The sequence below is a fragment of the Rhodamnia argentea genome, chromosome 6 (genome assembly GCF_020921035.1).
Source record: "Rhodamnia argentea isolate NSW1041297 chromosome 6, ASM2092103v1, whole genome shotgun sequence".
Lineage (NCBI taxonomy): Eukaryota > Viridiplantae > Streptophyta > Magnoliopsida > Myrtales > Myrtaceae > Rhodamnia > Rhodamnia argentea.
The window spans coordinates 28,896,752-28,911,625 of NC_063155.1; the positions used below are offsets into that span (position 1 = coordinate 28,896,752).

Genomic DNA, 14,874 nt, shown 5'->3' on the forward strand with positions numbered 1-14,874 from the left:
TAGCTACTGCCACTAGTCTCCAAAATGGAAAAATGACGTACTTCATTCTTGCGGGACGAAAGCAAAGAGAAAGTTGAGAAGAAAAAGGGGGTTTCGTCCCTCGTGAACTGTCCTTTTTCTTGACATTCTGCTGCTTCCTTTCCGTAGAGTCGCGGTCTCTTTTCTCGTGGCAAATTGGCCAATTATGGAAGCATTGTCATCTTCCTGGAAGCTCACAGAGCAAGGGGTCAAGACACGAAACATGGTGGGGCGGCCGAGGAAATTTCCTGGGGAATTCTAGACGAACGTCCCGAGACTAACGTACGTACGGTCTCCTCTGTCGTGGCCTTATACTAAGTTATCTTTGGTCCGAACCAATGGCAATGGATGACTATTTCTTGTTTAGAAAATGTCAAGCTATCAAGAGAATAAGCATAACCCATTCTTCATGAGAACGAACCGCTTTTCTTAGAAGCTGAATCTGTCGCGAAAAACGATCCGTGATGTGCATTTAGCATACTAATGCAGAAGAAAACCAAATAAACTTAAGATAACATGGGCATAGTTGACAAAAGCTAGTTCACAAACTCGACCGTTCTTTCTTCTCGAATCACCTGGACTTCATTCATGATTTCAGAAGAAAGGGTTACAATTTTTCTGCTCGAACAGGAAAAGGCATATGCACAGCAAAAGAATGGCTGCAACATGAAGTTGACGAAAAAAATGTACCATGGTAATCATCGCAGAACGAGCCTATGCCCTAATTCCTCAAGAATTAACGGGGAACCGGACCGTTTAACATAAACATGCGTACGACATTAGGAAACATAAACACCCAACTTCACCAGTGTTTTCCACCGCAGCGACGTACCGGCAATAAATTGTTTCTGCTTGGATATGGCCAAAAGAACAATTAATTCTTCGTGGATGAGAGAGAGAGAGAGAGAGAGAGAGAGAGAGAGAGAGAGAGAGAGGAGCTGTGTGCAAGCTTGTTGCTCCAGCTAAGCAAGTGCACATTCAATTGTAGCCAACATTACAAACTGAATAGTTCGAAGAGAAAAAAAAAATATGGAGGTGAGAGGAGGAGGGTGGCACATTCTTCCTGAAGGTACGGAAAAAAAACCCTAATAAAGACAAACCCTAGTTTGACATGCGTTGTTTCTTCTTACAATTTTCTTTTCTCCCCGCACGTATTTTATCCTTTATAAAACCTACCAACTGATGGACTGGACTGACCTCTTTTTCCCATCCCAAGTTGTCGGTCAACCCTCCATTCCATTCCTTCAGTGCATTTTCGAACTCCCAAATGGTTGAGTTCCCTGCTCTGACTTCCTGTCGCCGTCTAGAGAACTCATGTTGATCGTCCCATGTTGTTGTTGTTGCTGCTGCTGCTGCTCTCTGTGCGCGAATCCACCGTCCGATCTCTTCCTCATCATCGCTCCCACACCCAGGAAGTCCAAAGTCAGCTTATCGGACCCTCCGATGCTCGTCGTGAGATTCTGGTGCAACTTGGCGTCGTTCACATTGCAGAAGCTCGCCCTACTTTGGTCCTGAGGATGATGATGGTGATGATGATGATGATGATCCAACGAGATATTGCTTTCATTGAACCCACCGAAGCTGTTCTCATGCTCGTGACCACCCCCGCCTCCGAATATGGAAGAGCCTCCACTCGCGAAGGAACTGATCAAGCCGCGGAGATGGTTCTCGCTTTCCATCTGCGGTGGCAGCTTCCCACCGCTGTCAGGAAAATTGCCGCTGCCTCCACCGAAGTTGACGGACCCCATTTGCCGGTTGACAGCACTGCTGCCGCCGCCTGATGAACTCCCCAACCCGCCCAACAAGGAGGAGCTGTTGCCGCTCGTTATGGACCCCATTTGAGCTGCCTTTTGAAGCAGCGCAGTTGCGGACATGTGAGCCACCATGTTCTCATTCTGCGCCGAGGCGTTGAATAAAGAAGAAAAGCCCGACCCAACCCGGTCATCTGAGAAGAGACCAGCCGCTTGGTTGCCGCCATTGTTCCCGCCATTGAACTGGCCCAAGAAGCCTGAAGATGGAAAGTTGTTGGCCGCGGCTGCCGCGGTGGCGACATTGTCGCCGGTGCTCAAGCTGGCAGCGGTGGCATTGTTGCCGAAGAAGCTGAGGTTGAAGAGGTTCGACTGGGAGGCACTAGCGTTACCTTGGAGGTTTGGCAGCTGCATCAACCCGGAGAGGGGATTGTGGCTTGGGAGCTCGTGCAGGGAGTCCGCGGCTTCGGGCTTGAAAAATGCCGTGGGAGGAGGAGGCGGCATTGGTTGGGGCTGCTGCGAGAAGGTAGAGGAGTTGGAGGCGCCGCCGAGCCGGAGCATGTTGCTTGTCGGGTGGTTATGGGGTTGGAGGATGGGTAATTGGGAGCCAACCTGGTGAGAGAGGCCCAAACTGATGTTGTTGCCATAGAGGTTGCTCCCCAAAGTGGTCAAACTCGATGGGTGCCTTGCGCTTTCTTGAGCTAGCGCGTCGCAAAAGGCCCTGTGAGTGATGAAACTGTCGCGTCTGCGCAGAAAAAGAAGAAGAAGAAAACTTTGAATTGCTTCGGTGAAGCTGTGAGGAGAATCGAATTTAACAATTATAACGTGAAAGGATGAGGCAAATGCATATTGAAAACGTGACTTGTAGAAAATAAACAAAGCCGACATCGTCTTCATTCTTGTTCTAATATCCATGACCGAGCTTTCTACTCGCTCCTGGAAGATCTGAACAAAGAGTGGTTCTTGCAAATGGATCAGTCCTCTAATTGCTATTGACGTCAATACTTAGTCGTCGAGTCACAAACCGACTCACGTGGGATCAACAAATAGTGAATGAGTAATTGATACGACGCGCCATGGATCCTTTATGGTCCTAGTTATAGTGATCACGATTGATTTCACTAGTTATAGTTTCAGACATTAAGACAAAAATAATCTTCTAGATGAAGGGCAAATTTCGGGATAGGCAAAAGAAGGTAAAATACCAAAGCGGAGGGACACCTCCAATACGGGTCGACCAGTAGGGCCATTATGGGAATAGGTGATGAAGAAATGATGAGGGAGAAACAAATTCCGTCCCAAAAAGAAATGCCTGAAATGAATGAAGCCCTATTGAATGCGCTACCCAAATATGGAAAAGAATTTAAAGCGCAGGTGACCCGGAATCCTACTGTCGAAACCCCGGGGCCTCGATAATGATTCTTGAACAATCAAATGAAAAAAAACCCTAAGTTTGCCACGTCCAGAACTGGCCCTTCATTCAATGAGGGGATAGAATCATTTGCCAATTTGGTGAAAGACCCTTAAAGCCACCTCAAACATTGTCCCAGACAGTCTACGCTTGCAAGAGAGCGAACCCCTTGGACAATCTGGGTCACCATATTCAGCAAAAGAAGAAGAAGAAGAAGATAAAACCCGAGAAACTTTTGGAGCACCTATGATCGACCCATGACAGTCTACGCTTGCAAGGTCGCTGAACGAGGCACCTATCTCAAAATACTGGGAAAGAAGAATGGCTCGTCGAGAGATCGAGATCGAGATCTGCATCTTTGGCAAAAATGTCAAGAAGTTTTCATGAAAAGGAGAGGACCTGAGAGAGAGAGAAAGAGAGAGACAGACAGACAGAGAGAGAGCTGTAGAATGGAGCCAACCTAGAAGAGAACAAAAAACTGGAGGCAACATTATGCGACTCGTGAGAAAGGACGACAAAATCCACTCCCTTGCGTCGTTAAACTACACGTGAACAAGGGGAGGCCCAAAAAACAAAACAAGATTAGATAGATGGATGAGTGCGAAAGGGCGTTGTTCTCGAGGAATGAACAAGTTCTGCAAAAATTGCAAAACAAAAAAAAACAAAGCTTCAAATTTTCCTGCTCTCCCTTTGAGACCGAAGAAATGCAGAAGAGAAGGGAAAGAAAATAAAAACATCCTTGTTGTTTTTCAGACCGCTCCGTCTCACAGATGTTCACGTGGAGGCTGTCCTTGGGCCGTTAACCTCCACGTACACATGGACAAGCCAAGCACAAGATGATGAAGAATTCAGAAAGAGGTAGCCCTTTTTTTGGTGCTGGCTATGGATTTAGCCAAACGCCTAATGACAATCAAAGATGAGGGAGATGACCCGAATTTGAAATCTTGAAAAAAGAAGGAAATAAAAGATGAGTAACCTCGGACTACCCATGATTCAAAATCGAATGAACCCGTTTCCTCCTTTTGCGTTTTGAGGTTTCAAAAAGCATCAAAATCCCCTCTTGTCCCGGTTCTTTCTCTCAAGCTTAGGGATAAAAAAGCGAATTGCTTTTCAGGGTCAGCTCGTTAGATTCAACGGACGACCGAATGATTGAAGTTATAGTCGAAAAGCTTACGATAGAACTCTAACCATAGTGTAGGCTTCACTGGGTAGTGAACACAAAGAGTAAGATAGATAGATAGATAGATAGACAAGAGTGTAGCGTAGGGGAGCGGAGTGAAATTGGGGTAATAGTAGCAGCGTACCTAGAGAAGAGAGTGCCGCAATCGCATCGGTATTCCCGAGTGCCGCAGATCTTGGAGTGGGCCTTCCAATCGGACTGGACGGCGTATCGCTTGGAGCACTTCTCGCACTTCCACTTCTTCTCGCCGTGCTTGCGGGAGAAGTGCTTCTTGATGCCGGTGAGGTCGCCGAGGGCCCGGGACGGGTCGTGGTGGACGCAGGTGGGCTCTGGGCAGAGGTAGACCTTGCGCTTCACGTCCTTTGTGGTCTTCTGCTTCAGCTTCCAAGGCAGGTTGTGTCCTCTTCTGTGGAGCTGTAGGTTTTGCTCCCTTTGGAACCCTTTGTTGCATACCTCACAAATGAACCTGTTTGTTGCCATTAGGGTCTTGGGAGATAGTGCTATCACTTCTGCGTCTGGATCTGCAAGGAACCAAAAAGAGAGAGAGAGAGAGAGGCAAAGAACAAACCAAAAAAAAGACAATTAGGAGGAGAAAGAACCAAAATTGAACCAAGAATTAAATCTTTTAGCTCAAGAAGAACATACAAACAAAAGGGTACATATATTATGTGAAAATGAGAACCGAAACGGATGATGTACTGAGTTTTTTCTCGTCTATCCATTGAAAAAGTGTGAAGAGAAGTCAAAGTGAGAGAGAAACTTCTGCTAAGGAGCAGAAACCCAAAAAGAAAGAAAAAGGGAAAAGCAATTCCCCCATTTTGTTTTGCAAGGAAGCATAGAGATCAGAACTGAAAGAGGATAAAGGTGGGGGGACTTGCTTGGAGTTCCGGGCTGGTTCCTCTTCTTCTTCGGTGGCGCCGGGGTCGGGCCGGTCGAAGAGGTGGTCGTGGAGGACTGCTGCTGAAGCATCATCTGGTTTTGGCTCTCGTCTCCGAGGCCGAAGAAGGGTGTTGACGATGATGTTGATGCCATACTTCTCTATCTAACACCAGCTTTCTCTCTCTCTCTCTGTGTCCCGCTCTCCCTGTTTGGTGGGCAATCTCTTCCGGGTCGATTCTTTCCTCCGCCCTGCTCTCGTCCTCCTTCTTCTTCAACCCTAACCCAGCTGAATTATCAAAAAAGCAATCCGATTCAACAGAGAAACCAGGAGGCATGTACTTGAGCTCTTTCTGTGGTTGTTGAACATCTGACCAAGTCATGCAACACACAGATAACACGAATCTAATCAAACCCTCTCGTTACCCCCGTTTTCTTTTTTTTTTTGGGTGGGGTGGTTGTGATGTGAAGGGTTGAGTTTACCTTGAGAGAGATTGAAGCTTCTGGGTGACTTGAGAGAGAGTTTCGGACAGCCCCCACACAAGCACACACAGAGAGAAAGAGAGGCACAGAAAGATCCAAGAGGGTAAATATCAAAAGGAGGTGACAGCTACAATCCGGAGAAGGTGAAGAGAGGCAAACAACTGTGGCAGTGGATCTACTGGGGTTTTGAAGCGAGACGAGACGAACCTATTTTTGCTTCTTCTTCTTCTTCGTTCTCTCCCTCCCTCTCTCTCTCTCTCTCTCTCTCTCTCTCTCTAGGTACTCTGTCTCTGTGTCTCTCTGTCTCCCTCTAAAGCTCAGTTGTTTTGTTGTGGTGAACAGAAGGGATCTATCTATCTATCTGTCTATCTATCAATCTGTTATCATCAAGGGGGGGCTCTTAATAAAAACTCTCACTGTTGTTGAATCATTTAATGTTCAAAACCGCACACACACACACACAGAGACCGAAAGACTCTTCCATGTCTAGGAGATGCCCTTTCTCTCTCCTCTTCTGTCTCTCTCTCTCTCTAGATTCTGTCCTGAAAACATTTTCTCTCGAGAAAAACCGTAAAAACAAGAAAAAGAAGGAGGGGAAATGAGAGATAGAGATAGAGAGAAAGAAAGGGAATTAATTGAGGAGGTTGAGGTCGCCATTCATGCAGCTCTCGCACGCGGTCATGGCTGTCGTTATTCGGCCAAGGGTTTGGGTCCACCGACCCTGTCCCTCCCTCTGGTTTCGTTTCGTATCTTTGCTTTGAGTCCTTCCAAAACTTCCTTTCGTCACCCCCAGCCAGGCTCCCCATATTTTTCTCTTCTCCTTTTTGAATTTTGCCACCCCCAATGATTCATTTCGATATTGTATTATGCCTAACCCCGTTCAAATTCTTGGTTTCAAATTGATTAGATTATGCGCTTCCTAGGGCTATTTGGCTTGACTCTGCATTTCATGTGCTAATTGTCATTAGTTACTCCAATACGCGCATTTGAATGTATAAGTATTTCATATAAGAAATAGATTACCAGGAGAATTCTCTTTGATGCATTTCTTTGGAACATTGTCAAATAATCAAAGGTTACTGATATATGCATTTGATTGTCTCAAAGCTACAGCGGTTTAGTTACAAATAGGATCATATGCAACAAATGGTGTTGATGACGGGATCACGTGCATTCGAGTTTGTGTGGGGGAACCTTTAGCATATTGCTGGATGTGAACAAGTTAATCGACGTCAAATAAGTTCTAAAGATTGCGAGGACTTTGCAGGAGATGAACAAAGTATTGGATGCGATGCAGGGGCGCCTATGTGTATAGACGAGTTCGGATAGACCTACAAAAAGTGACCAGACTACAAGGCACGTGTATGTCAATAAACTTGAAGCAACCTAATTGTGTTTGATGAACAAACGGAATGACTTGATAGTTAGAAAGTTTGGATAGCCCTGATCTGATTGTAAAAGGAGAACATGCTACGAACGAAGTGAATGGCCCAAGTGTGTGATGGTGAGCGTCTACAATAAGTATTTCACAGCTGAATTTTAAGTATTAGAATCCTGAAAAAGAGAACCAGAAAAGATCAAATAGTTTTTCTTTTTTACCAAAAAAATACAAAGAATGACAAACTGGAGTGGAAACAAAGACTGTCTTGGCGAACTTTTTTTCTCTAAAGCTCTCCGGATGGAAATTTTCTTGTGATTGAAGGTGGAACTAAGGGAGTTGCTAACCTACCAGGTCGACAATCTTGTCACTATTTATGACCGAACGATCTCCCAATAAATAAGTGCTTTATGTAAAATACATAATGATGATGGGTGAATCTATGGTTGAGATTGTACTGCCACCGACGGTATTGTAAGGAAAGTATTTTCCCGGAACTAACAACTATATTTAGGATTTGAGTTTGTGTAGGTTGTTTGAAGACAAATGTCTATAAATACAATTCAAGGGGAGAAGTTGAGTTGGGGGAAAAAAAGGAAAAAAAAAAATTCTAAGTTTTGGATATCTCTTGTTTAGAAATTGAGTGTAGTGATTATTATTCCATGAAGAAGGTTGAGTGATTAAAACATATGAGAAGATTGTTTGAGCATGATGAGGACAATATGGCCAAAACGAGTTAAAGAGAACAATGGGTTTCCGTAATCTTTATCAATTCAAGAACAATCGTTCAGGAATCAACAACTTAATTAAATTAAGAGTATACTATGGCCAAAGAGGAATACTAATTAATTGCTACTCGGACCATGTTTAATTTCCGGTTAGTGGCAAACCCTTATTGCTGTCCTATAATTGAAAGAATAAAGTAATTCGAGCTCTTCAAGTCAGAGACAAAGATCGGTTTCGTATTTACCCCTTACAGCCCCAACAAATGTCAAAGTCGCGAATCACATGTCTTGTCCTTACCCTAAATAAAACAACACAACAACATAGGGATATACGAGTTCGAGCTGGAATTGATACCAACGACGTAAATCAATTTAATCTTGGGTAAAAAATAATTAAATAAAACGCATATGCGCAGGTCTTAAGAAGTTGCAAGGGCTGACCTTACTGTTATATTTAGTTATTTTTTCTAGTTATAAGTTTCATGTATTTCCCCATCTTAAAAGTTTCATTTTATTACAATATCTTGTGCTCATAACTGACGTGGCTGTGATATGAGATTCTGTGCTATTGCATTGGCGAGTCATGTGGGCATATTCCATCTGCCTTCATAGATCCGAAATCAGCAGGTTCACAAGAAAAAATTATCTTTTGAGTCCAATTTTTAAAAAATGTGGCGAACCACAATGTGAGAATTTATCAAATTCAATGGTCCCAAAGCATGAACAACAGAAAAGCGAACAAATGTTTGTTGCCTACGAAGATTAAAAGTAGACCCATCAAACGAGTGAGGCGGGTCGGGTTGACCATGGTTTGACCCAAATTGATCTATTTTCCTGCAATACAAATCTTATGGCACTTGCAGACCACTCCCTCCACCGGATGACTTTAGCTTTATTCGATGTACGTGAATGAGGCGATTTGCGTGTATTTATGAAGATAATCCGTTGTACTTCTTTTTCCCCTATTTTCTTCATTTACCTTTTCCAGCCAATTTTCCGAGTCATTTCAGTTGTAAGAAATTATAATGGTAATTGAGATGTAGTTGCATCTATACTTGTTAACACCGCAATATAGAACAACTGTTATAACTTTTTTAACGTAAGTGAATTATTTGAAAAATGTTAAAAAAAATCTCTTGTATCACTTAGACAAATGAATGACGGAAAATATTTTTATCTTCAACGAAATATTTAGATATAAATTATTATCGGAAATGAAATACTTTTCATTGACTAATTATTTTAAGAGATACAAGTGATTTATTTTGAGATTTTTTTTAAATATTCATTTTTTGTAAGACGAAAAAGTCTAAAGTCTCATCGAATTTACTTTTATAAATCTTTTATTTATGTATGGTGGAAGATTAATGATGAGAAAAATGAAAACTTTTTGGTTCATGTCATCTCCGATTATTGAGTCAATCGAGACACTGGCGTGACAAGTGAACTCTTTCTTTTTCTTTGTAAATAATCGCTATTAGTCAATGAAAAATGCTTTCATCATCACCAATAATGTATATCTAGATATTTTCGTAAATAATAAAAAATTATTTTATTTGTTCTTTTTTTGTAAGCAATATAAATGATTAGTCTTAAAGAAAATGTTTTTAAAATCGTCCACTTTTAACGAAATAAATGCACCCTACACGAAAAATCCTTTTAAGACACGAATTACTAGCCACGAAATGCAAATTGTGGCTAAAAGTATGTTTATGGCCACAATATAATTTCCTTATTTGTTAACCTGATCCATCCTTTTAAGATCATTATATTTCGCGACCGCAATGTGTTCGATGACACGTCATGATCAGGATAATTGTTAAAAAAATTCCTAAATCTATTGTACTTTTACCAATTCAGTCATAAATCTTTAAATTTTGTCAATTGAGTTTTAAACCTTTTCACACTTTGCAATTGAGTCCATTCGGTCAATTTTATCGAGAAATTGTTGACTTTGACGCCGACCATCTTATGTGAAACAACCGGCACTAACGTGGATAATTTTAAATAAAAATTTAATAATTTTTCGATTTGTGTTATTCTTTATTCTTTTTTTTTCCTTTTCTTTTTTCCATTTGCCGGTGGTTGGCCACCAGCCATGGCAAACGAGCTAGCCTTGCCTAGGCTAGGTTTGTCATCGCTAGCCACAGGCTCGGCTCGGCGAGGGCTCTCCTCGCTAGATCCGACCTTGGCGAGGCTAACCCTAGCCGGGCCTTGCCTAGCCATGGTCGGTGGTCGGCCCTCTGCAAAAGGAAGGAGAAAGGGACAAAAAGGAAAGAAAAAAAATAAACAATCGAGAAAATATTAAAATATTATTAATAATTGCCAACTTTAGCGCTAGCCATACCACATAAGACGGCCGTCGTCCACGTTCGCAATTTCCAGCCAACATTGGTTGTATGAACTCAACTAGCAAAGTGTGAAAAGGTCTAGGACTCAATTGGCAAAATTGAATGGTTTTAAACTGAATTGGCAAAAGTGCAATAGATTTAAGACTTTTTTTGACGCAATAAATTCTCTTAAAACTAAGCGCATATATGTTATGGGGTGGCGATTCTTCACTTGACAAGATGAGATTCGAACGCTAGAAGAATATCCCAATAAAAAAGGTGGCATTAACATGACTTGGTATGCTTCCACCGGTTTTTAATTTCAATCGGAAAACCACCTTAAAATCAAATTGAAACATTATTACATGACCAACCCAACATAATGACAACGCTACACGAAATGTCAGCCTGAAGTCTACATCCCTTTTAGGTATAAGACATGTGAAAGGTTGCATAATAGGTCGTGACTCGTGAGAGGAGGACGTGCGCAGGATTTATTTTATGACAAGTCAAGCCCCGAAAGAATGGTTGGCACCTAATCCACTATGGCGAACTCGTATTAACTTAATCAATCTCGAACTTTGGTGTGAAAAAAATTGCATAATCAGTCCGTAAAGTTTGACATTATACGACCAAAGCATCCGTTTCCGTTGAATTTTGGTCTCACTTCTTTGCTCACGACATAGGGGAATCACCCCGAAATTGCAAAAATGACCCTATAGGTCAAAGGGTGACCCTTATATCCTTGCAAGTTGACATGAAAGTACAATTAAGTTGTAAAATTGTCAAATTGATGCAATCAAGTTCTTTCATTGACTCCGTCCAACTTGGCCTATGAAAAATGCTGACGTGACTTTTGTTTTTTCAAATATTTTCTATCTCCTACATGGCCAAAACTACGTCGCCACTGGTCTTGGTCATGGGAGGGAGTATGGGAGTGAAGCCCATCCTACCACTACCTCCCTCCGCTTGCCAAAGTTGCAGCTGACCGCCACCAGTCTCGTTCGGTTGATCACCGCTCTTTGTCGATGAGAAGTATTCTTCAAAAAGGCCACATCCAAATAATGGAAAATAAATCTTATGCTAGAAAACGACATCCCTTGCAAAGAGGTCCATTTGAGAATTGCTTGTTGATGGAACCAAACGAGACTCATAAGTAATCACGTGTAAAAGGTTTTCACTGAAAGAAAATCAAGAGTAATAACGACGCCGTTATGCTAGTATTCCCAAGAAAAATTAATAAGTTAAGTGCATAAAATAATTTATTTATTTGAAGCGCGCTTGTTTTAATTGTTGCCAGACCCTTTTACAATTTTTTGAATAGTTTCTCATAATTTTTATCCTTTTTTTTACACTTTCTCTTTTCTTTTCTTTCTCTATTTTCTTTTATTGGCCATTGGGTGAGAGCTCACAGCTATGGCTAGCAAGGGCCGCAATGCACTCGGTAGATCTGGGACTAGCGAGGGTGTCATCCCCTCAACTAGGTCCGGCGAGAGCTGCGATGCTCTCACTTGTGACCACGGACCTACAGAGGGAGTTAAGAAAAAAAAAAGAAAATATAAAAAAGTAAAGAAAACGAAAGGAAAAAAAAATAAAAAAATTCAGAAAATTCAAAAATTGCAAAGGATGACCGGTTTTAATACCAGTATTGTTTGGCAAGAATTTGCCCGATGGATTACATTGACAAATCGTTAAAAAGGTTTAGGACTGCTGAGTAGGCATCCCTATAATAAGTTTTTTTTGGTAAGGCATCCCTATAATAAGTTTATGATTTTTTTTTTGGTTAAATTTCAGATAGAGAATTTGTACCAGACATAGCCTCTGGGTTTTATGGTGACTTACAATTTTAAGACTCATACTATATATTCAATTCCAAAATTTTGGCAGCCACTTCTCTAATTCAGGGATCAATCACTCTTCCCGTTCCTTATTCTTTATTCTGGTTGCTTATTTATTAATTCATGTCCGTTATCTCATTCGAGCTATCAATCACAACAGGACCTAAGCGGGAGTAACTCCATATCCGAGCAATGCGATCTCCGAACTTTAACTCATTGTGCAATGTGGTCCCTAAATTTTTAATTTGTTCACTATAATCCCCGAATTTTTAACACATGTTCAACATAGTCCCTGAATTATATGAAAATACCCAGTATTGTTCTTCCATTAATTCAAATTATGGTACAACATTGAACACTTTCCATATGATTCGCGAACTAAATTAAACATGTATGCCCAGAGAATACATTGAATAAGTTGAAAATTCAGGGATCACATTGCACGTTGAGCCAAAGTTCATGATTCATTTGTGTCGTTTTTTATAAATATCGCCACATCACTACTAATTATTATTTTTTAACCAGAGAGTGTTCATCTTGTTTCTTGAGACATTGTACACTTCGATTGGTCTTTCTCATTTTCTGATGAACTCCGGATCGTTTGGTCGATATTTACATCGGAGTGCACGAGAGATTTGCTATTGATGCTTCATTAATGTTCGGAGAATGACTGAATCGGAAATAGATATGTGCATATTCTTTGGACTTATCCATGGTTGGTGAGCAATGCATATAACTGGAATAAAATACAAGGGATTTAATGAAGCAAATGCCAGATTTACGAGGGAAAAAAATTAATTGTTGGCCCGCTCACTAGCAATCTGCCACCGCCACGGAGAAAGAGAGTTTAACATGACACCGGAATAAGCACGTAGCGTAAAGGGCATGGCAATCTCAATTCACTGAAGAACAGCCCGGAAAAATATCTCTAAAATATGAAATAAAAAAGAAGTAAATACTATCGAAATCTAAGTTAACATCCAAGGACAGAGATCCTCCAATTAGGGGCAAATTTAAGCTCCATTTGTTTCGCGAAAAGTGAATGATTTCGAGAAAAATCATCGACGGCAATTAATATCTAAATATAGTATTTTTCATTTATATATTTAATTTGTCCATTTGGATGAGTGATTTATTACCACGTTAAATATTCAATGGACGAAACATTATGTACTATATTTCCCTTTTCCTTTTTCCATCTCTCTCTCTAACAACCCCAACAACTGTAGAGTCCATTGCGCCGATGCAGCGCCTGCTAGTCATTAGCGGTATGCCTCCGGCAGCTCGCAGCTACCGCCGCTGGTGACAACATCAAGCAACCGATTTAACATGAGGAAAAAAAAAAAGAGTAGAAAAGTTTCGCCTAATCTTGCTCAAGACTCATACCTTTGCAACACATTTTCTCCATGAAGATTGACGCCTGCGAGACCAGAGGTCGTACATAACTAGTTACATACGCGATTCAGCCTCCTCCTCCATCAAAACCGGCATTAAATAATGTCGCGACATACTTTACCTAAATTCTTAGACAACAAGACAGTACCTACTTAATATTCCCTTCGGGACGCAACAATTTCCCTTCATTCTTTTATCGGATTATAAAAACATTAAGGTAGAATTATTTTTAGATCACGGCCAAGGGGGACAAGGACACGGAGAGAATGTTTAAATTAAAGAAAAAGTAGGGCGACCTGGCCCGAGGGTGGGTCACCTTTTATCTCTCGAGAAAGGATTTCTTTCTAATGGTTTCTTCCAATGGATTCCCGGTGTCCCACGGTGGAGTGACACGAAAGTGACGGGGTTTAGAGAGAGAGGGAAAGCGCATGGACCTCCTTCTCTACGAAAGAGTCGTGGGTCCCGTTGGAAAGCGAGTCACGACTCCAACGTCGGCCGGAGGAAACTTCGTCCGATTGAATTTGCGATTGGCAGGTCGCAAGTTACGTACACCGGTCATGTGCAAACTTCACCAGACATTAATGGCGATATTTACAGCTTAAGGATTAAGGAATTAGTTAGAAGAAGGACAAGGGAGGAGAACGTGTCGCCATGCCGTTGTTTCCTCGCTAAGTAATTACGTTCTCGCTCGCCAATCGATTAGGTTAATATCGTGTTCCGAAAACAACCAAAGTTGTTTCCCATTCGATCATACGCCTGCGTCGTAGAGTTTAATCATATACTATAAGAAGTGGCCGGGACTTTGGATCCGAGTCGTTTCGAACAGCACAAACCCCCTAATTATTACGACCCTATCGCTGATATAATTGATCGAGCGTAGTATAATATGACCCGTTTTGCAGGGTCCCATTAGGTCAGCTGCTTTGAATAGTTGCCTCTCGCCGGCTCGGACAACAAAAAAGACAAGCCTTCTCTCTCCTGGCGAGCTGTTCGAAATCCGCCCCCAGCAAGTGATATTTCATCAAATTAGAAAAAAATATTCTCTCTCTCTCTCTCCCCCACGAGATTCTATACACCAATCTGACCCCACCATGATTTTTTTTTCAATAACCAAGTGCATGCCCGACTTAGTATACTATGTAGTCTATAGTACAGAAGCACATGGTTGTTTTTAATTTGACTCGTGCCCGAGCATGTATGGGGAAGAACCATAATTGGTATTGCTTTTCATAATCCTGCTGCAATGAGGAATTATAAGCACTAAATTCGTGCTTAAAATTAGATAAGAAGTGCAAATCACGTGTGAAAATCTAGAAATCGAGAGTCTAAAACAAACTCAATCTCGGTGAGTAGTCGAGCATGGAGTAGGGAATCGAAACATGACTTGGTAAGTAAAGACTCGCGAGGGAAGTCACCGCTCGAAAGGTCCGATTTTGTTAGTTACAAACGATACCGGAGCATGAACTTTTGCGATATAAAGGACACGGGCGAC

At 41.7% G+C, this 14,874-nt stretch overlaps 1 protein-coding gene across 2 annotated transcripts; it reads right to left on the minus strand.

Annotated features, from left to right (window-relative positions):
• Positions 1–978: 978 nt before the first annotated feature.
• LOC115725863 (protein indeterminate-domain 5, chloroplastic-like) lies at positions 979–6,299 on the minus strand. Of its 2 annotated transcripts, none has more exons than XM_030655510.2 (4): positions 5,717–6,299; positions 5,236–5,522; positions 4,482–4,878; positions 979–2,511 (listed from the first exon to the last, which is right to left on the minus strand). In XM_030655510.2, the coding sequence occupies exons 2-4, from the start codon at positions 5,387–5,389 to the stop codon at positions 1,263–1,265; spliced, it is 1,800 nt and encodes a 599-aa protein (XP_030511370.1). In that variant the 5' UTR covers positions 5,390–5,522; positions 5,717–6,299; the 3' UTR covers positions 979–1,262. The 2 variants fall into 2 exon arrangements, with proteins under 2 accessions (XP_030511370.1, XP_030511375.1); XM_030655515.2 differs by having other exon boundaries at positions 5,236–5,603.
• Positions 6,300–14,874: the final 8,575 nt, after the last annotated feature.